Source organism: Dermacentor andersoni, chromosome 3 (genome assembly GCF_023375885.2).
Source record: "Dermacentor andersoni chromosome 3, qqDerAnde1_hic_scaffold, whole genome shotgun sequence".
Lineage (NCBI taxonomy): Eukaryota > Metazoa > Arthropoda > Arachnida > Ixodida > Ixodidae > Dermacentor > Dermacentor andersoni.
In genome coordinates, this window is record NC_092816.1 from 202142187 (window position 1) to 202165707 (window position 23521).

The window sequence follows — 23521 nt, forward strand, 5'->3', positions numbered from 1 at the left end:
CTACTCTGCCCTTAAACTGGCTCTCTCAACTACTACACGCAGAGACAAAGCAACAGCGCGCGCATTAGATCCCATAGATGAGATGAATATTTACAATTAGTATTAGGGTTAAAATTATATTCGAGTGCTGATTGCCGTGCTATCGTTTGCTAACGAAGCTTTCCCTCAAGTCTAAATATTTTAAGGCAGTTTGTCGTGTGCGTATCATGGCTACGCACGCTTATATCGCATTCCGTTTCTCTACCACGGGTGCGCTTTAAAACCACGGCCCTGCAGTTTTTGCTTTTCTCTTCTTTCTTCTTCTCCGCCCTTAAACTGGCTCTCTTAACTGTACTACACGCAGAGACAAAGAAACAGCGCGCGAATGCGATCCCATAGATGAGATGAATATATATATATATATATATATAGAAAACTATCAGTCATAGCTCTCGTAGTATAGCCCTCTGGCCATTTTTCCTAGAAAGTATGCCTTCCAACTACTCTGCCCTTAAACTGGCTCTCTCAACTACTACACGCAGAGACAAAGCAACAGCGCGCGCATTAGATCCCATAGATGAGATGAATATTTACAATTAGTATTAGGGTTAAAATTATATTCGAGTGCTGATTGCCGTGCTATCGTTTGCTAACGAAGCTTTCCCTCAAGTCTAAATATTTTAAGGCAGTTTGTCGTGTGCGTATCATGGCTACGCACGCTTATATCGCATTCCGTTTCTCTACCACGGGTGCGCTTTAAAACCACGGCCCTGCAGTTTTTGCTTTTCTCTTCTTTCTTCTTCTCCGCCCTTAAACTGGCTCTCTTAACTGTACTACACGCAGAGACAAAGAAACAGCGCGCGAATGCGATCCCATAGATGAGATGAATATATATATATATATATATATATATAGAAAACTATCAGTCATAGCTCTCGTAGTATAGCCCTCTGGGCCGTTTCCTTTTTTTTTTCGAAAGTAGTCCTATTAGGGTTATTATAATTACACGAAGGTACTTCGCCCTCATCAGCAGCAGTCCTTGGTATAGTTATTCTGGCGGCTAGCTTCCCACGCTATGCGTGCCGCCATCGCACCTGGTTAAGCTTTTCCTAGACGCTAGAGCTATGCGTTGTCCGCGCAACCTTGAGCGATCGGAAAGCACGTTTCCCCCTCTTGGCCGGCGGAGAAGGGATGCTTCGTTCCGGCCGCGAAGCTCTCCACATCTCTGTAAGGTGCCTTGTGGATGTCTCGCGCTGAAGATGCCCTCTCGGTGAGCGCATATTTCACCCCTCATCTTTTAAGAGGTTCAATACATACGAGCATTTGTCTAGCAAACCAGATTTTTTTCAAGGGAATTTTCCACGTCTCAGTAATTTCTCTCGTCGTATTCGAGTGCTGATTGCCGTGTTATAGTTTGTTAACGAAGCTTTCCCTCAAGTCTAAATATTTTAAGGCAGTTTTCCTAGCCTCTAAAGCCGCTCGAGTTCGCTCTTCTCCTTGAGCGGCCATTTTTCCTAGAAAGTATGCCTTCCAACTACTCTGCCCTTAAACTGGCTCTCTCAACTACTACACGCAGAGACAAAGCAACAGCGCGCGCATTAGATCCCATAGATGAGATGAATATTTACAATTAGTATTAGGGTTAAAATTATATTCGAATGCTGATTGCCGTGCTATCGTTTGCTAACGAAGCTTTCCCTCAAGTCTAAATATTTTAAGGCAGTTTGTCGTGTGCGTATCATGGCTACGCACGCTTATATCGCATTCCGTTTCTCTACCACGGGTGCGCTTTAAAACCACGGCCCTGCAGTTTTTGCTTTTCTCTTCTTTCTTCTTCTCCGCCCTTAAACTGGCTCTCTTAACTGTACTACACGCAGAGACAAAGAAACAGCGCGCGAATGCGATCCCATAGATGAGATGAATATATATATATATATATATATATATAGAAAACTATCAGTCATAGCTCTCGTAGTATAGCCCTCTGGGCCGTTTCCTTTTTTTTTTCGAAAGTAGTCCTATTAGGGTTATTATAATTACACGAAGGTACTTCGCCCTCATCAGCAGCAGTCCTTGGTATAGTTATTCTGGCGGCTAGCTTCCCACGCTATGCGTGCCGCCATCGCACCTGGTTAAGCTTTTCCTAGACGCTAGAGCTATGCGTTGTCCGCGCAACCTTGAGCGATCGGAAAGCACGTTTCCCCCTCTTGGCCGGCGGAGAAGGGATGCTTCGTTCCGGCCGCGAAGCTCTCCACATCTCTGTAAGGTGCCTTGTGGATGTCTCGCGCTGAAGATGCCCTCTCGGTGAGCGCATATTTCACCCCTCATCTTTTAAGAGGTTCAATACATACGAGCATTTGTCTAGCAAACCAGATTTTTTTCAAGGGAATTTTCCACGTCTCAGTAATTTCTCTCGTCGTATTCGAGTGCTGATTGCCGTGTTATAGTTTGTTAACGAAGCTTTCCCTCAAGTCTAAATATTTTAAGGCAGTTTTCCTAGCCTCTAAAGCCGCTCGAGTTCGCTCTTCTCCTTGAGCGGCCATTTTTCCTAGAAAGTATGCCTTCCAACTACTCTGCCCTTAAACTGGCTCTCTCAACTACTACACGCAGAGACAAAGCAACAGCGCGCGCATTAGATCCCATAGATGAGATGAATATTTACAATTAGTATTAGGGTTAAAATTATATTCGAGTGCTGATTGCCGTGCTATCGTTTGCTAACGAAGCTTTCCCTCAAGTCTAAATATTTTAAGGCAGTTTGTCGTGTGCGTATCATGGCTACGCACGCTTATATCGCATTCCGTTTCTCTACCACGGGTGCGCTTTAAAACCACGGCCCTGCAGTTTTTGCTTTTCTCTTCTTTCTTCTTCTCCGCCCTTAAACTGGCTCTCTTAACTGTACTACACGCAGAGACAAAGAAACAGCGCGCGAATGCGATCCCATAGATGAGATGAATATATATATATATATATATATATATATAGAAAACTATCAGTCATAGCTCTCGTAGTATAGCCCTCTGGGCCGTTTCCTTTTTTTTTTCGAAAGTAGTCCTATTAGGGTTATTATAATTACACGAAGGTACTTCGCCCTCATCAGCAGCAGTCCTTGGTATAGTTATTCTGGCGGCTAGCTTCCCACGCTATGCGTGCCGCCATCGCACCTGGTTAAGCTTTTCCTAGACGCTAGAGCTATGCGTTGTCCGCGCAACCTTGAGCGATCGGAAAGCACGTTTCCCCCTCTTGGCCGGCGGAGAAGGGATGCTTCGTTCCGGCCGCGAAGCTCTCCACATCTCTGTAAGGTGCCTTGTGGATGTCTCGCGCTGAAGATGCCCTCTCGGTGAGCGCATATTTCACCCCTCATCTTTTAAGAGGTTCAATACATACGAGCATTTGTCTAGCAAACCAGATTTTTTTCAAGGGAATTTTCCACGTCTCAGTAATTTCTCTCGTCGTATTCGAGTGCTGATTGCCGTGTTCTAGTTTGTTAACGAAGCTTTCCCTCAAGTCTAAATATTTTAAGGCAGTTTTCCTAGCCTCTAAAGCCGCTCGAGTTCGCTCTTCTCCTTGAGCGGCCATTTTTCCTAGAAAGTATGCCTTCCAACTACTCTGCCCTTAAACTGGCTCTCTCAACTACTACACGCAGAGACAAAGCAACAGCGCGCGCATTAGATCCCATAGATGAGATGAATATTTACAATTAGTATTAGGGTTAAAATTATATTCGAGTGCTGATTGCCGTGCTATCGTTTGCTAACGAAGCTTTCCCTCAAGTCTAAATATTTTAAGGCAGTTTGTCGTGTGCGTATCATGGCTACGCACGCTTATATCGCATTCCGTTTCTCTACCACGGGTGCGCTTTAAAACCACGGCCCTGCAGTTTTTGCTTTTCTCTTCTTTCTTCTTCTCCGCCCTTAAACTGGCTCTCTTAACTGTACTACACGCAGAGACAAAGAAACAGCGCGCGAATGCGATCCCATAGATGAGATGAATATATATATATATATATATATATAGAAAACTATCAGTCATAGCTCTCGTAGTATAGCCCTCTGGCCATTTTTCCTAGAAAGTATGCCTTCCAACTACTCTGCCCTTAAACTGGCTCTCTCAACTACTACACGCAGAGACAAAGCAACAGCGCGCGCATTAGATCCCATAGATGAGATGAATATTTACAATTAGTATTAGGGTTAAAATTATATTCGAGTGCTGATTGCCGTGCTATCGTTTGCTAACGAAGCTTTCCCTCAAGTCTAAATATTTTAAGGCAGTTTGTCGTGTGCGTATCATGGCTACGCACGCTTATATCGCATTCCGTTTCTCTACCACGGGTGCGCTTTAAAACCACGGCCCTGCAGTTTTTGCTTTTCTCTTCTTTCTTCTTCTCCGCCCTTAAACTGGCTCTCTTAACTGTACTACACGCAGAGACAAAGAAACAGCGCGCGAATGCGATCCCATAGATGAGATGAATATATATATATATATATATATATATATTCCGACTATCGACTATCGCGGACAACATGAGTCTCTTTCCACGTAAGTGTGAGGCTCGGAGGAGGAGCTGTGGCGCTTGAAAGTAGCCTGGGGCCTGACGAACCAACCGACTGAGCTATCTTTCCGGGCAACATCGAAGGGTCACGAGTTCAAATCACCTGTTATGTTCCGGTTTTTTTTTTTTTTTTTTTTTTCCCCGCCCCTTTTTCTTTCTTTTTTTTCCTTTCTTTTAATGTCTTTTCCTTTATTTTATCACTGTACGGGAACCCTCCTAAAAAAAAAAAAAAAATAGATATATATCTTCAAATATGTAAGGCCTCACATGTGCAGGTCATAAATACGAGGTTCTCTAGCCGAGTGCCATCCATGCGGTATAACCGAGCTCAGATTGGTCCACCTTGACTGACCAAGTAGGGGACCACTGTAGGTTAAATGAGGCGTACAACTCCTGCGGGACCCGCCGTGGTTGCTCAGTGGTTATGGTGTTAGACTGCTGAGCACGAGGTCGCGCGATCGGACCCCGACCACGGCGGCCGCATTTCGATGGGGGCGAAATGCGAAAACACCCGTGTACTTAGAATTAAGTGCACGTTAAAGAACCCCAGGTGGTCGAAATTTTCGGAGTCCTCCACTACGGCGTGCATAATCAGAAAGTGGTTTTGTCACGTAAAACCCCATAAATTAATTTTTAATTTAACTCCTACGGGGACGGTAGAGTATCCGTCTCCAGTGCAAGAGGACCGTGATTCAAATCCCGGTGCCGCGCTATTCTCCACCGGAAAATACAAAAAAAAAAAAACCGTGTGTTGAGAAAATTGCACAAACAGGCCTGGAGTGCGGCCTGATCCCGGTGACCAGAACCGGTAACGCACTCTCTCACCAGAGCAGGATTGGCCACCCTGGTGCAGTACTTGGCCACAACCTCCTATATGAATACAACAATCGAACCCCGGCCCTCAGTCCCCAGCAGCCGCGAAGCAACTGACCACGGCGGCGGTCAGATCTGTGACGCTGCAGAGGGTGCTAAGAATACCTGGCTCCGGACAGGCCGCCATTGGAATCTGAACCTGGCAACGTTTAACGTTAGAACGCTATCTAGTGAGGCGAGTCTAGCAGTGTTATTGGAGGAATTAGAGGGTAGTAAATGGGATATAATAGGACTCAGTGAGGTTAGGAGGACAAAAGAAGCATATACAGTGCTAAAAAGCGGGCATGTACTGTGTTACCGGGGCTTAGCGGAGAGACGAGAACTAGGAGTCGGATTCCTGATTAATAAGGAAATAGCTGGTAACATACAGGAATTCTATAGCATTAACGAGAGGGTGGCATGTCTTGTTGTGAAACTTAATAAGAGGTGCAAAATGAAGGTTGTACAGGTCTACGCTCCTACATCTAGTCATGATGACCAGGAAGTCGAAAGCTTTTATGAAGACGTAGAATCGGCGATGGGTAAAGTCAAAACAAAATACACTATACTGATGGGCGACTTCAATGCCAGGGTAGGCAAGAAGCAGGCTGGAGACAAGTCAGTGGGGGAATATGGCATAGGCTCTAGGAATAGCAGAGGAGAATTATTAGTAGAGTTTGCAGAACAGAATAATATGCGTATAATGAATACCTTTTTCCGCAAGCGGGTTAGCCGAAAGTGGACGTGGAGGAGCCCGAATGGTGAGACTAGAAATGAAATCGACTTCATACTCTGCGCGAACCCTGGCATCATTCAAGATGTAGACGTGCTCGGCAAGGTACGCTGCAGTGACCACAGGATGGTAAGAACTCGAATTAGCCTAGACTTGAGGAGGGAACGAAAGAAACTGGTACACAAGAAGCCAATCAATGAGTTAGCGGTAAGAGGGAAACTAGAGGAATTCCGGATCAAACTACAGAACAGGTATTCGGCTTTAACTCAGGAAGAGGACCTTAGTGTTGAAGCAATGAACGACAATCTCATGGGCATCATCAAGGAGTGCGCAATAGAAGTCGGTGGTAACGCCGTTAGACAGGAAACCAGTAAGCTATCGCAGGAGACGAAAGATCTGATCAAGAAACGCCAATGTATGAAAGCCTCTAATCCTACAGCTAGAATAGAACTGGCAGAACTTTCTAAGTTAATCAACAAGCGTAAGACAGCGGACATCAGGAACTATAATATGGATAGAATTGAACAGGCTCTCAGGAAAGGAGGAAGCCTAAAAACAGTGAAGAAGAAACTAGGAATAGGCAAGAATCAGATGTGTGCGTTAAGAGACAAAGCCGGCAATATCGTTACTAATATGGACGAGATAGTTCAAGTGGCTGAGGAGTTCTATAGAGATTTATACAGTACCAGTGGCACCCACGACGATAGTGGAAGAGAGAATAGCCTAGAGGAATTCGAAATCCCACAGGTAACGCCAGAAGAAGTGAAGAAAGCCTTAGGAGCTATGCAAAGGGGGAAGGCAGCTGGGGAGGATCAGGTAACAGCAGATTTGTTGAAGGATGGTGGTCAGATTGTTCTAGAAAAACTGGCCACCCTGTATACGCAATGCCTCATAACCTCGAGCGTACCGGAATCTTGGAAGAACGCTAACATAATCCTAATCCATAAGAAAGGGGACGCCAAAGACCTGAAAAATTATAGACCGATCAGCTTACTGTCCGTTGCCTACAAAGTATTTACTAAGGTAATCGCAAATAGAATCAGGAACACCTTAGACTTCTGTCAACCAAAGGACCAGGCAGGATTCCGTAAAGGCTACTCAACAATAGACCATATTCACACTATCAATCAAGTGATAGAGAAATGTGCAGAATATAACCAACCCTTATATATAGCTTTCATTGATTACGAGAAAGCGTTTGATTCAGTCGAAACCTCAGCAGTCATGGAGGCATTACGGAATCAGGGTGTAGATGAGCCATATGTAAAAATACTGGAAGATATCTATAGCGGCTCCACAGCCACCGTAGTCCTCCACAAAGAAAGCAACAAAATCCCTATAAAGAAAGGCGTCAGACAGGGAGATACGATATCTCCAATGCTATTCACAGCATGTTTACAAGAGGTATTCAGAGGCCTGGAGTGGGAAGAATTGGGGATAAAAGTTGATGGAGAATACCTTAGCAACTTGCGATTCGCTGATGATATTGCCTTGCTTAGTAACTCAGGAGACCAATTGCAATGCATGCTCACTGACCTAGAGAGACAAAGCAGAAGGGTGGGTCTGAAAATTAATCTGCAGAAAACTAAAGTACTGTTTAACAGTCTCGGAAGAGAACAGCAGTTTACGATAGGTAGCGAAACACTGGAAGTGGTAAGGGAATACATCTACTTAGGGCAGGTAGTGACCACGGATCCGGATCATAAGACTGAAATAACCAGAAGAATAAGAATGGGTTGGGGTGCGTTTGGCAGGCATTCTCAAATCATGAACAGTAGGTTGCCACTATCCCTCAAAAGGAAAGTGTACAACAGCTGTGTGTTACCAGTACTCACATATGGGGCAGAAACCTGGAGGCTTACGAAAAGGGTTCTGCTGAAATTGAGAACGACGCAACGAGCTATGGAAAGAAGAATGATGGGTGTAACGTTAAGGGATAAGAAAAGAGCAGATTGGGTGAGGCAACAAACGCGGGTAAACGACATCTTAGTTGAAATCAAGAAAAAGAAATGGGCATGGGCCGGACATGTAATGAGGAGGGAAGATAACCGATGGTCACTAAGAGCTACGGACTGGATTCCAAGAGAAGGGAAGCGTAGCAGGGGGCGGCAGAAAGTTAGGTGGGCAGATGACATTAAGACGTTTGCAGGGACAACATGGCCACAATTAGTACATGACCGGGGCAGTTGGAGAAGTATGGGAGAGGCCTTTGCCCTGCAGTGGGCGTAACTAGGCTGATGATGATGATGATGAATTTCAGACGGTGCTGAAAATTTCTAGTAGAAGAAATCCAGCGTAAATGTTTACCAGTGCGTGGAAAATCTTTCGATCAAATTTCTATGGGCGTGGCTACAAGAAAGTTATACTAATCAAACGGTGGTGACATTGCCCAAATAATAAATTTATTTTCCTAATTTCACAAAGAAAAATTATTACGAACCCTAAGGTGAGATGTCCTTTTTGGATGACTGGAAATTATTTAGGCAATAGTTAGCTACTGCATGCATATTACTCCAAGCTCACCAACTCTGACCTCTGTGTAGCAACCCCCGCTGACCAGCGGTATAATAATTCGGAAGAGCTACCCCTTGCCATCTCGCGTTTTCATTGAAGGATATAATAACTGTTGCTAATGCTTATATTCCAGTAAAAGCGCCCACTCGGCAATTTGGAATGGTAAAGTTTTGAATCAAACAGCAAGGATTGTTGGGTACTCAAGTAAATATGCTTCGGAAGAGTAGCCCTTCCTAAAACCGCATTAGCTAGATAAGAATAAAAACATTTAGTTCAAGGTGTTGGCAGTTGGGGGACTATATCTGTACGCAGTAAGCAGCAAATATAACTTTAGAACCTAGGCCGATATATCTCGGACGAAAGCTCGTCCCCCCGCCCCCCCCCCCCCAGTACTGTACAGGTACAACCTTACTAATTTTCCCTAAATTTTTTTTTTCTTTCTTTGCCTGCCGCGGTCGCTTAATGGCTATGGTGTTGCACAGCTAAGCACGAAGTCGTGGGATGAAATCCCGTCTGCGGTGGCCACGCTTCGATGGGGGCGAAATGTAAAAACGCCCGTGTCCCTCACATTGGGGGCACGTTAAAGATCCCCTGGTATGGTATGATATTGTATGGTAAAATTTTATTCAGGTCCTGCCGATCGTGAGTCATCACGAAGCGGGCCACTCCCACGTGGGAACCGGAAGGCCAAGCCCCCCTGGTGGTTAAAATTAATGGGGAGTCCCCCACTACGGCGTGCCTCATAATGAAATCGTCGATTTGACACGTAGAACCATATAATTATTCATTTATTTCATAATTTTCATTATGTTTTCAAGAATTAAGCACATTGTGTTGAACTCAACACATTTCAGCTGTTGTTTTTTTTTGTGGTGTTTTAGCAGTTTTCATAGGATACTTTCAAATCTGTAAAAGAAAAAAAAAGTGTAAGCGTTCAATCTTCGTTCGACTGTCTTACCTAAAGCCCCTGAAAAATTATAATAAAGTAGCGCTATTCTTTCACGTGTGCCGCTACCTCCACTCCCATGCGTTTTATCCAAGGCTAATCAAGTTAGCTGATGTTCGAAGCCCGCGTAGCATGTTCCCCTTGCCGGAGACATAGCCTTGCGCGATTCTCCCTCTAGGGCATGCCAGGGCGCTCCGGTTAGGAGCGGCCTAGTACGCACAGCGTGACAGATGGAAAAACTGAGAAAATTCCAGTTAAGGAGCCAAAGAAATATAGCGAGAGGTGAGTAACTGGATTTTCGTCGCGTCTCATCGTGCAAGAATACACACTACAGTATTCGTCGATATGAAAAAAAAGTTAGGTGACGCTTAAGCTTCGCCTTTAAGAGTGGAATGCGATAGCATTCAAATATCCATGACTGCTTCTCCCGCTGCCCGGCAACTGGAGCGTACGTAACCGTAATGTTTACCGGGAAACGCTCGCTGCGAACGCTATGTTCGAAGGCCGACTCTGTGGTAGAAACGCGACCTCTTGCGTAGGCGACGATGCGGCGGGGGCGAGCACCAGCTGTATGTATTGCAAAGAACCGGGCACGCCACTTCCTGGCCCCGAAGACACCCGCGCGCCGGCGTTCGCAAATGGTGGACGCCGCGGCCGGTCTATGAATTGTCAAAACGCTGGAAAACGGGTTTCTTTGATTTTTCACGCAACAGAATTATGTTTTCTTCTATAGTCAAATTACAATCCGAGAGCTATCATGTCTGTAGGTTGTGTATAAGTCGTAGTTTACGATTTTTCCACGCATTTTAGCTTGAGAAATTCAATTCAGTAAATTCCTTGCGTCACGTGGAGGGCCTGGGCACACGTAGTCCAAAAATATTTTTGGCGAAAATGTTTTTGACATCGGACTCTGACACCAGATTTTCTGCAACACTGGTTCCTTAACGCTGTCGCGTTAAAATTCTAGCACTGTGTTCAGACGCATGTTTTGATGCAGCTGTAATGGAACCGACAGCTTAGATAGAGTTATATTTTAGGCTGAGTATGCCTCAACAGCCATTGGCCTAAACGAGCGCACACTGTCAGATACAAACACCATGACATGCACGGGACAAATTACAGAAAAAAAAAGAAATTCCGGAAAACAATATAGAGAATAAAACAATTATCCAAAAACAGCGTATAAAAATAGCAGTTGAGGCAAATATGGCCGTGCTATTCATTCATTCATTCATTCATTTATTCATTCAAGTAACTTTATTGAATGCCCTTCAATTTGGTGGGGTGGGCATGGACGCCACCTAGGTTTTGGCCAAGGGTTGTTGGCCCTTGGCGGCTGCCTCGGCTCGCTGGACGGCCCAGAGTTGGTGGCCGTGCTATGAACGGATGGATTATAGGTGATCTGCAAACGAGTCCTGGGACAAATAGCACGCATCTCAGGATCTGCATGTTTCGCACAAGTCGCCTCACATATAGGGTCTTTGAGGAGAGAATAATAGTTATGGAAATGACGGCGACCAATATATTTACCATAAGGGACGCCTTTGAACTTACGCTGAAGATTTACGATTTGATTGGAATAGCTAACCGAGACGTTATTCAATGCTGCTGACGCGAACTCGAGACACGGTCTCACGAGAGCACAGTTAAGAGTGCGCAGACACTCGTATCGACGAAGTTTTCCAATTAACGTAGAAATAACACGTATACGTCTCACTGCGCGCAAATCAAATAAAGTTACATGCAACTGGAAATCGAGGCTTGTGTCCACAACACCAAGGCCTCGTACATGGGCAGCACGAGATATGTTTCTGTAAGTAAGAATAGAATTAAACATAACTGTGTCGTGTTTCCTAGTGGCAGACAAAACAGTAGTTTTCTTGGTATTCAAATTAAGCCTATTCATCAAGCACAATTTCTCAATGTTGCCAATGTCAGCTTGCAAACGGCAGCAGTCCTGTAAGTTCTCAATCTTACAAAATATTTTTGAATCGCCTGCAAAGGAAAAAGCCCTCGAGTTCATGACATATAACGGCAAATCATTTATAAAAAGTAGAAAAAAAATAACATGGGTCAAAGGTTGGAGCCCTCAGGCACTTCCGATGATGATACCAATTCGTCGGACACGCAGCCACACACTGTAACCAGATTACGGCGGCTGCCAAGGCAATTTTCGAGCCATTTGCGGTACTTGGGGCTAAATCTGTATTTTTTAATCTTCATCAAGGGTACTTCATCGGAAACCGCGTCGAAAGGCTTAGTCATATCGGAGTAGATTCTGCTTACCTGACCACGATTAAACCCGTGCAGCCCACTGTATCCAAGAAAGGCGCATAATTTCGATTAAGCGGATCGTCCTTTTAAAAAATATGTATTGCAATAACGAGATATCTTGTTTCAAATATAAATTCATGCGTTCGCACATTACCTTTCCAGAAACTTTTGCGAAACAACACACAAGTGACCACTGGTTAGAAATTATTCACATCACATCCACTGACCAATTTAAGTACAGTAACAACTACTGCCAGCTTCTAACAGTAAGTAAACAACACCATTCAGTGCGCAAAGATGGACAAATACGTCAACGCACGGCGAGAAATATCAGCGCATTCTTTGTTTTTCAAGCTGCGAAATTCATGGACTCCTGTTGAAATGTATGGCTTAAGCACCTGAATCGCCGATAAAACCCCTTGTTCACTGACACGTACTTGAAGAAAAGAGCGCTACGAAGACGCGCACTAAAAGAGGAACATGTACGACGGACAAGGCGCTTGTCCGTCGTACATGTTTTTCTTTTAGTCTGCGTCTACGTAGCGCTCTTTTCTTGAAGTATGCAAAACCAACTCGCCAACATCAAGCTTCTGCTGTCACTGACACGTTCATACACTAAGCCATAGATTGTGTTTATCTAACCGCGACTAAACACCGGAGGCTGCAGTGCCCACGTCGTGGTTAGTGGTCATTCAGGAAACCATGGGAGTACTGCAAAATGGAAGTACCCTAATTAAACATCAACGTCGATACGCTTACACCGGCTAAGAGCATGCACACAAGTTAGCAACTGCCAACGAGGGTGAAAGTTTTTCCCAGACGCAGTCAGCGTCAGATGATAACGCAGCTGGGCTGGGAACATGAGGCCGGGTAAAGTCACAGAGAAGTCGCCGCTTTTAACGCCTGAAACACTAGGTTTCTAGAAACTCTAGATTGTCTACATCTGCGCCCACGGCTGCTATGGAAAGCTAGCTATTTAGCGCTCCAGCACAGCAGTGATGTGTCGTACCATGCACTCTCGATTGGTGCATGACATTTACTATGTCTCGCTTGATTGTGTTTGTCCGGTGGCTTTGCATGTTTCGCAACGACATCTTGCTGCTATAGTGGGTGCAAAAATATGTGCCACAGCCGTAAGAAGCTGTTTTCACTACAGACACCGCAGCTACCACTAGCTCTTGCAGCCGTAGTTTCCTTGCACACACCCTAGACGGCACTGTTGCAGCTGCCAGTGAGGAAACAGAGGGGAAAAGATCAAGCTGTCGCTACTTTATTTTTCAGGGGCTTTAGTCGTAGAGCACATTCACAATGCGGATTATCAGCCGAGGACGTTTGCTTTTCAGACACTACGTGCTGTAACAAGCGCATTCTATTTCAATGCAGCCGATGGCTACACCCGAAGCGAAACTGTGGGCACCATTTTTGTTCAACGAGCCAAGCAAGCTCGACGAATCTACTCAAAAATCATCGGTGTCAAAGCCAACGCAGACGGCTTCACGAAAGAAGGTGAGAGAACTCAGACCCCGAAACATTCCTGTAGCATACAGGTGCGCGTTCAATCACGTTCTTATGACGGTGCTTGTTTGCACGGACACTCCTAATCGCTTACTTTCCAAAACACACGAATTTCAGCCTAACTATAAACAAAAGATAAAATTATTTTTATTCGAATAATTCCGAAAAATGCGATCAAGCACTCCACCTTTTCTCAAAAACAAACACTCCTCACGCACGTATTATTTTAATCATGGCATTCCTAGACTCCATTCTGCATCTGGAAAGGCTGTACAGCAAGCGCCACTGATGTTGCGCAACAGCGTTTGCCTTGTACTTTCCACTAAGTGACAGCTCACGTCGAAAGCCTACAAGGCCAGTATCGGCTCGGGGAAAATCTTACGCATGTAAATGTGCCTTTCAACTTATTGACATAAATAAGCTGAGAGTCTGCAATGAACATTACCACATATGTACAATCTAAGAAAAATCCCGGGGAAAACGGGAGTAACCAGGCAGTTAGTCCTAAAAAGGCGCTTTCGTCCCTCAAGGGACTAACTGCATGAATCTGCTTGCCGTGAGCAAATTTTGGAGAGAAATTGTTTAGTCCCTGGTCGGAAAGAGAGCAACAGGAGGACGAGCGACAACAGTTACTCACAACGGCTTCTCTTTTCGCTGTCGCTAATTGTTGCATGTAGACGCAGCATTACACTCTCCCCGCGTAGCATACACAAAATACCGAGTCGCTTTTATACGGGCGCACCTGCGTTTCGCTGCTTAATCTTGTCTCAATATCGTGTCCTGTCAACCGACCTACTGTGGTGAAGGGCCCAGGGAGAGTCACACAGAGAAAAGGCGTCGTTAATACTGTGGGTAGAAATGTTGGTTTCACTTTAGAAGGGTGGTAGGGATAGGCACCACTCCAAAATGGGGTTCCAGTACAGTTGTGTACTACACCATAAACCTGTTTTAGGTGTAGTGTCATATTGTGCTCTACATTCTCTGACTATGCACAGCAGGTGAACTTCGGGTTGATTGCTGTTGTAATAAATACCATGAAAGAAAAAAAAAACTTACTGTGGTGAAGTGGTCAGAGTGCCTTACTTGTGAGTTCGAGGACGTGTGTTGGAATCCCACTTTCGGTCACTTTTTCTTTCTTTTTTTCAGCTCAGTAACTTTCTTTATCACGGTGTAAATGCCTAGCGTCATTAATTCCACCTTTGCGGAGCATCAGAAAGAATGGCTGTTACCTCCTTGAGGAGCATCAGAAAAGGGCAACTGTTAGTCCTCGAAGCAGTAGCCGCATGGGGAGTAACAGTTCATCCGCTCGCACTTACACCCTAAGGAGAGGAATCGTTGCGGCAGATCACTTCCTCCCCTAAAGTAGTAACCTCGATACCACATTTCCTCCTGTTCTTCTTGGAGTGTAGGCATAAGTAAAATTCTTCAAATTTGGACATCACTGCACTAACAATATTTTAAAGTAGCTGTTAGGGGCCTTTATTTTATGAGCAGGGACAAAGCTGCATCAAGCTTACAAAGCCTATAAAAGGCATCGCCAGCGCTTAAAAAGTATGGAAACACAATAATATTAGCCGAATCAGTTAAACGTACCATGCCATTCATGAAAACACGTTCACATCGATACACTTGCATATTTATTGAACTCACACCCGCTGTGGTTGCTCAGTGGCTATGGTGTTAGGCTGCTGAGTACAAGGTCGCGGGATCGAATCCCGGCCACGGCGGCCGCATTTTGATGCGGGCGAAACGCGAAAACACCCGTATACTCAGATTTAGGTGCACGTTAAAGAACCCCAGGTAGTCGAAATTTCCGGAGTCCTCGACTACGGCGTCCCTCATAATCAGAAAGTGGTTTTGGCACATAAAACCCCATAACTTAGTTTACTGAAACCGCTCCAGACTGTAGTAGCGTTGATGTACAGAGGTGAGAAACCCTGCCTAGAGCGCGTGGGCCGGCGCTCTGCCAAGCAAGGCAGCGCCATCTAACGTTAGCCGCTGGGTTGTCCACTGCGCACGCGCGGCAAAGTGAGCCGGGTGCCTGCCCATCACCTCCTAGTACAGTCCACGCGTTGTGCGTTCTCTTCCTGTCGCCCGCCCGCACTGCATGCCTATGTGGCTTTATTATGATCTAGTGCCGGCAGCCCGTGCAGCGCCGTATCGCCGCAGTTTTATGCGTGTAACGAGGTGGCCAGGCAAGCAAGCGCGAGTGATGGCGGGTGGACATACAGAATGCGGTGCACATACAAAATACAAATCAAGTCCTCTGTAATAAGTACTTCATTTAGCAACAAGAAAGTGGCCGACGATAGCTCTTCTTCGAAATGCGATCTTTGAGCGCAGCTGCACCCTTATTTCAACAACAGGCAACCCCATACAGAACATGCAGTGCCGAAAGGAGGTGGTTCAGCGTTTCGAATTGGACAGCACACACCGCGATCTGCCGCTATTGAGCCAGTGCTCCGGCGACGCGCCATATTATAGTGAGTCACCGCGGCGGAGAAGGGGGGGTGGATGGAATGGATGAAAAACTTTATTGAGCTCCATCGGAAGATTAGGAATTGTTGTTTAATGTCTCTTCTGAGGTCGGACGAGGAAACGGGTGAAGAACAGGGGTATTGAGTAGAGGCCACACACTCATTCACTCACAGACAGGCCTCAATGTGGCCGCACAAGGTTCGGGCGAGAAATAGCAGTAAGGGGACGAAACGCCATAACTCTTTTTCGTGTCACCCCAAAGGCACTGCGCCAGGTAAGGGAAGGTATAGTGGCAAGAGTGGAGGTATAGGCAAGAGTGGAGGCCGGAAAAGGACAGCCAGGCACAATCGCTGCCAGAGACGACAAATGCCACTGAGGAACGTGCCCTGCAAATGGGGAAGCGAGAGACACGGCAGGGAATCGTACAGCCACTCGACACGGAGACGGAGGCGCGGAGAGGAGTGGATCACGCGGGTGGATGGATGGATGCTATGAGCATACCCTTTGGAATGGGGCGGCGGATTGTGCCACCAAGCGCTTGCTATTATACTGCCTAATGTCCTACCTAGGTTAAACCAGAAAGAAGAAAAAAAACACCATGAACTCCTACAACCAAATTTTCTTATGCCCTAATGCAAACTTTGCTTTTGTACGTCTCCGTTTTTTTGTCGTTTCCCTAGTTTTCTTCCACCAATCCTCCTATCGCCTCTTACTAATCCCTATTGCGGACATGTTTACTTTTCCACTGCTCTCCCTCAATCCATGGGCTTCATGGAGGCCAGTGGTGCCTAAATCAACCGCTGGGCAGACGTCTTCACATTCTAAAAGAACATGCTCCACCCGCGAAGCGGTAAGGAGCTAGCCCACCGGCACGCGGCAGTGCCACGACAGCGGGAGAAGGGACGGCGAGGGCGGAGTGGATCGTAGCTACGAGAGTCACAGCAACGGCGCTGCGCGGGGTAATGCCCCAACCACTGGCACGCGTCGGCAAGCTTCGGCGCGCGCCGACAAGCGAACGCTTCGCTTCGCGTTGGTCGGAGGAAGAGGGCACGCAACCACTGGACAGAAGCTCTGACGCGCGCCGAAGCTCGCTCCTCGGCTGCGGCGCACTGTTGCCGAACTATTCTGTCTTCATCCGTCAAAGTCCCGCCTAAAAAAGCCTGCTGTAAACTAAGCTTGAAACACTAAGTTAGTGATTTGTATGTGCTTTTAGATATAAAAAGCAAGTGTGAATAATCAATATACGCCTGCCGCAACAGTTTGTTTTAATTTTTGAAGTAACAACAGTGCAAAAAATATCGACATCAGCGCTCGCGCGTCGGCTGTCTGCAAGATCGCTTTGCAAACACCTGCACGACGATGCCATATCATATCAAAAACTCTTGTACCATTTCATTTTTCGGTAGCTCATTGCACAGCCAACTATGTAAGAATTAGGTGTGCAAAGTATCACTGAAAAAATCTGTGTTGGAAATATTGCCACGTAGTGGTGACAATAAATAACTAGTGCCGACTCAATCGCAACGATAGCGGCGAGCAATGTCGGCAATCGTCTAAAATTTCATCTGCGGGTCAAGCACGTCGGTTTGCATACATCAGTCGTCGAAAGTTACAGCCTATTCACTGGTGCCCGCGCGCCTTCCAGAAACTACTACACAATTCGCGTCGCGTATGCAATCAGATTAACAAGGTTCGTCGACAACAGACAGAACCATCGATAACATTCGCGAAATTTCCGATACGTTCACGCGCATCCTGCGCCGAACGATAACGTTTAATACTTTTTAGCCGGTGAAATACGGTAACCGGATACAGATAAAGAAAGCATCCTTGTCAATATAATTAAGCTTGTTGGTGTCGGAAAGAAACGTGAAAAAGTGGGTTCTGAGAAAATCAGCAAAAAGAAATTGAAACACCTGTAGCACTAACAAATAAAAAAAGAAAACTAGAATAGCTAAAATGTATGTAATTCGTAGCTTGTCTCCCCCCTAGTCAAATCTAGCCCACGGAGCACCTCTATTATTCTAGGTTGTTTTGATGCATCAACACCGCATCCGGAGGCCTTCAAATTGAGTGTATTGCTACAAAACATTTTCACGGTGTAAGGGCCATGTTCTATTGTAAGTGGTTTCCACATGTCAAGTTTGTCTTTCTTTACATTAATGAAGGCGATGAGCAAAACGTGAACAAGGTGAATGCAGGAGCCAACGTTTCGACAAGTGGACTTGTCTTCTTCAAGGACTTGCCTTCTTCTTGAAGAACACAAGTCCACTTGTCGAAACGTCGGCTCCTGCATTCACCTTGTTCACGTTTTGCTCATCGTCTTGAATTTCCATCTCCCGCATTCGCCGTGTTTTCCCTACATTAATGAAATGACATACCGTCAGATAATACAAGCTTGAGAATTGGAGGGCTTTATTAGAGGTCTTTCGTTGCCCTTTGCCAAGTCGTACTATTGAAGCGCTTATTCGAATGTATGGGAGCAGCTCATTTGCATAGTATAAGAAATATATAAACAGGTTATTTTCACAATTTGTACACTTCGTCACCACAAAAAAAATTGCAGTTTATTGTTTTCAGCCTGCTATGATGTTTTGACTGAGAAAGATGTATTCAATTTGTTCTGCGAGGCACGCAATTATTGCTGTGGCATATTACTTTATTGCACAACACTGCATACAGTAGGCAGCCATTATTACAACTCAGAAGAAATTAATAGCACAATTCATATGATCAGGCACATAGCATATTAATATTGCACTTTCTTAATTCATGCCCTTTCTTTAATTTCACGAAAGCTACTGCACTGAAATGGTATACTAGTACATACTTAAAAAGCACAATTTTATACTACGATAATAATCAATCATTCAAATTTTTATTGTAGTACCCAGGAACAGCTAGAGAGCCTTTGTACTGGTGCACTTAACGAGCACTATGTAAGACAAAACGTACAGAAAACATGAATGTAGTAGACAAAAAAAGGCGAGATAGAGAAACAAATAGGGAATAAATGAAAAGAGGAAAAGTAAAAGGGAGTTAATCCTACGTGATTATCTACAGATACACAAAACACAGGAAATTAACTCTGAAGTATGTTTTGGAGTCGAGTCTTATATAGCACAATCTTGCAACAAGGCCAGGCAATGAATGTGGAATGCTACCTGGTATACTGTTGCGGCACGAACAAATGCACCTGATCAAGAAGCTTTAGGGAATGTATAATGTCATGGACCACCTTATACATGAACAATAGATGTGATTAATTAAGTCTTGAATCTAGAGGCGCGAGTTGAAGTATACTTGAGAAGGCTCAACTGTGGTCGCCAGAATGGCAAAAGTGGTGCTTTAAGATACATATCAATTTATTCTGGAAGCGTTCAATGAGGTCAGCATTAGATTTGCTCATTGCACCCCCTCCTACAGAGGCATACTCTAGTAGTTGGAGGCACACAGCAAAATTTCAGAAAGACAACGGGTGAGTGGAAATCATGCAATATACGGCATGCAATTCCAAGAACGTGAAGGGCATGTTGTGTAATTATCTATGTGAAGAGAAGCTTAGTACTTTGTCAAAGTACACACCCAGATCTTTCATTTCATCGACCCTAAGGAGTGGAGCATCACATAGGGTGTATCAAAATTTCACAAGGTGCATTTTCTGCATATAACTTAATGCCATAGTGTTGGAAGAATTTAAGAGTACTCATTCTTTCTGCACCAGTTTGAGAGCGAAAAAATGTTTTTTTTTTTGGAAGTCGATGCAGCGATGAACACTGTTGACAGTGTCAAATAGTTTTAAGTTGTCGCTACATAAAGTCATGCTGTTCATTTATTAAAATGCTCTTAGCACTAACAGAAAGCGAGGAATCCAACATCAATTCAGATACCTGAAGCACTGCAGAGGATAGATATAGGTCGGCAGTTATTAACTGCCCAACTAGCACCTGATTTGTGCATGGGCAATGTCCATGCTACCTTCCGAGTGCTAGAAAAGGTACTAGACTTTAGGTAACTATTGAAGATGCTTGTGAGAACAGGGAACAAGTATGCTTCCATACGTCTTAAGCTCTGCGGAGGAAATACCATCAACACCACACGAAAGGGAAAGTTTAAGGCACTTCATATGCTTGGAAACAAGGTTTTCATTGACTGATAGCGTACACTGTGCCAGACTGAGAAGGAATGTTACTTGAAGCATATTTCACATCATATAGCAAACATAAATGTTCTGCAAAGGCATCAGCAGTGCTCGAAGCAACAGCACTATTTTCATGAAGAAGACTTACATCTTTGGCACTCTTTTTAGAAGAGTGAGAGCCCACAAAGCTCCAGAAATATATTGAATTATGTGTCACTCTGGTTTCAACAGAATCAATGTGGTCGTAGTGATGATTCTAATAATAATAATAATATTATTATTATTATTATTATATTAATAATAATAATCTTAGTGGCAACTTGGCACTCTAGAATAAAAAAAAGGATGATGCATGTATGTTAAAGCATCTGATAACCAGCCATCTAGAGCAAGAATTTGCAGGATGCAGAAAACACTTCCTTTCACTCCACATGCACACACATGCAGGCGTGCACACACACGTGTTCAATAGCACAGCACGGCACACACACACACATACGACAGGTGCACAACACACAGGAGTGCCAATTCAGTCTGGTTCCAAGGAAGGAGAATCCAAATGGCCAGGGGGGTGGAGAGAAAGCTCTGTATGCCAGATATAATCATGGAGTTGTGGTGTCGGGCCATAGAGGCGCGATGAGGGCTCAGGCTGTGCTGACCACTTGTTCAGACGAACTGAAGAAAGATTGGTGCTGTCCAGAGAGTCGTCAAGCACCCTGCAGTATAGACTAGTGCAATCTTGCGCTGGTATTGCAGGATGTGCTACCTGAGGGGTTTGAGGCAATCCTTGTAGGCTGGCATGAGCTTGCGACAACCGAAAAGACGCGAGTAAAGGGTGCGTATTGTCCGGCGCTGAACAAGCGTGCGTTTGTTAGCGTCGTGAGTTTGGTACGGGAACTATGCTGATGAGCAGTACTCAAGTCGTGACAGAATGACAGAAGTGTAGAGTGCTCGGAAAACCTTAGGTCATCAGGGAAGGGAGACACGGGACACTAACCCAAGAATGGGCCAGTGCTTACATACAGTCCTGGTGACATATGCTGAAAAGTTTAGAGAAGAGCTAAATGTTACACCCAGAATGGGAAGGGCCCGAACCGTATTTATAGAGGTACCTCCAAGGAAGAAGGTTGGACGTGCAGCAGTTTCGTTGTGGCTGATACGCACTGCAGCACTTTTTACGGTCCTACTACAAAGTTTGTTATTGTAGGCTCAGTCGTTCACCTTTACGGAATGTATTTATTGCAAGCACATATGCTGTGCATTGGCATATTGTTGTTGTGGAAGTGTTAACTTGTTAATCAAACACATTCTGCGCAGATGCATTAGTAACTTGGTTTTGAGTAGATCTTTGTCCTGACTACAATTTATAGTATCGCAGCAAGAAACATTTTAGTAGAAGCTGAAGGGATTCCAGCAGTTTAAGCATACCGACTGCACAAAACACTGATGACACCTTTTCACCTTCCCCACAATGCACTCACACCATCTACACTTTCCATAAACAAGAAGTAAGATAAAAAATCAATTACAGTTTCAATGACTCAGTACTTTCTGTTTCTGAAACAGGCATCGAAGCAATCATGGTATACCCTGCTACATGCATAGGTCTTGCATGATGAAGGTCCTCTTATGCACCGCACATGGGGAACTCGTTGCAAACAGAAAATTTCTTTTTGCAGTGCTCGAGTACAAGAACACACTGACTCAAACATGATTGCGTTGTCACGTATGCTTCAGTGTTCTTGATTCCTACACAAGCGATTTATCACCAACTAGCCCAAAAAACGGATGCACTTGAAAGAAGTGGGTGAATGAGCACAGTGAACTTGTACTGAACTGGATTCACATGCCGAATAGAAGAGCGCAGTGTCAGCTGAAACAGGTGGCACGGCTGATTATGTAAGCACTTCCCATAGTTCGGCTACTAGTGTCTTTCGCTTTCGGAAGTTATCTTTACCACTGCAAACGGCGCATACCTTGCCCGTTAAACTTGAGTCAACCGACACCACACGAAACACGCCGCGGTTGACCACCCCAAGTTCCACACGGTTCATTCACCACATCACAGATCACACGAAGTCAGGAGTGCCGTATTTTAAATCACTGCAGCACCAAACGGATCTGAAAATTCATTTCCTTCGACAGAGTTTCTCAGCTGAGTTCGTTCACTCGCCAGTTACAAACTCGATGGACGCGCTAGGCCTACGCGTAACGTAAACAACATCGGCGATAGGCGAGTGCTGATTATCCAGACTTCGGAGCTCGTAAACATGTTTCCATTCGTTTTGAGCACAACAAAATACACATACAACAAGCACAAACGTTGCGACAATCGTGATTCGCTTGGCTGTTTAGCAGACGATCGCACTGAGACCAGCGGAACCCAGTGGGTAAGTTGGATTAGTCGGCGTCGTTCGAAGTCGCTTCGGATCCACGTCGCACTGCCACAACCCACGGGCGTCGGTCGGTTGGTCGTGTCGTTGTCGGCCTACTATTACAACACTGCCTTTCAGGAACACTGTCGCGCGCGTTGTGCGTCCAAATAACTTGGACGATCGTTGGTGCCGGCGCCTTCGCATGGGCGGCCATTATAGGCATAGCAGCCGGAGGCTTCACAGTCTCCGATTGGTTGACGCCTGCGACGCGTCGCAGCCTCTCATTGGTGCACGCCGGCACAGCGTCGCTGCGCGTCGGCAAACTTCTAGCATCGGCAGTACACATAATCGCTGCGCGTCGTCACGCTTCGCCGTGTTCCCGACCGACGCTTTTGACGCTTCGGCGCATGCCCAAGCTTTCCGACACGGGCCAGTGGTTGGGGCCTAAGGGGGTGAAAGGAAAGGCGAGAACACGTGATCCGGCTTTGGAGGACAATTGGAGAGCAAGGCTCGCGCGGTTCGCGAGAGATGGCGCCAGGAGCGCACGGTGCTAAAGCAGAGCGCCGGTGCCGGCTGCGGAGCTGGTTGCGGCGAGGCACAACGGCAAGACTGTCCAACGGCGAGACTGTCCACAAATATCCGTGAGCTCTGTGGCACTGTAATTCTCGATTCTCCTCAGAATCCTGATTCTCCAAAGCCGCGGAGCGTACATGCAAAATATACAATGCGCAGGCAAATGCGCAACACCGTTGCTTCTTATGCAAAGCTCATGTTCCAATGCACAATCAGCAAAGCTGCGGCTAATTTGCCCGCTATGCGACTTCCACTGCTTGCTATGTTGTGCACTGGTTTTCTCTTTAGGGGGTCATTTCGGTAAAGGCGAAGTGCAAAAATGGCCGTGTACCATGCATGGAGTTGACATGGGAGAACCACAGGTGGTTCGACAGGTGGTCGCCGCTTGCAAACATTTTTGCGGTTCCTGCGCAGTGTTCCTGTGATCAGTGCGTTAGTTTCCGAAACATGTTGTTCAATCTCAGCAAGTCGTAGAGCACTAAAGACCAACAAGGCAAAAATTGGCTTATTACGGGCCAATGTCTTCCAAAGAAAGCCAACTAGTAACCTATATTGCAAATTCGTACGAAAGTCGGTCCAATATTTC

At 45.4% G+C, this 23521-nt stretch overlaps 1 protein-coding gene across 1 annotated transcript in view; it reads left to right on the forward strand.

Annotated features, from left to right (window-relative positions):
• Positions 1 to 23521, forward strand: part of LOC126524359 (fatty acid synthase-like) — a 200540-nt gene that overhangs the window by 44327 nt on the left and 132692 nt on the right. Inside the window, exon 4 of the mRNA XM_055067264.2 lies at positions 13237 to 13359. Within this exon, the coding sequence (XP_054923239.2) occupies positions 13237 to 13359 (123 nt within the window). The remainder of the gene's footprint in view (positions 1 to 13236; positions 13360 to 23521) is intronic.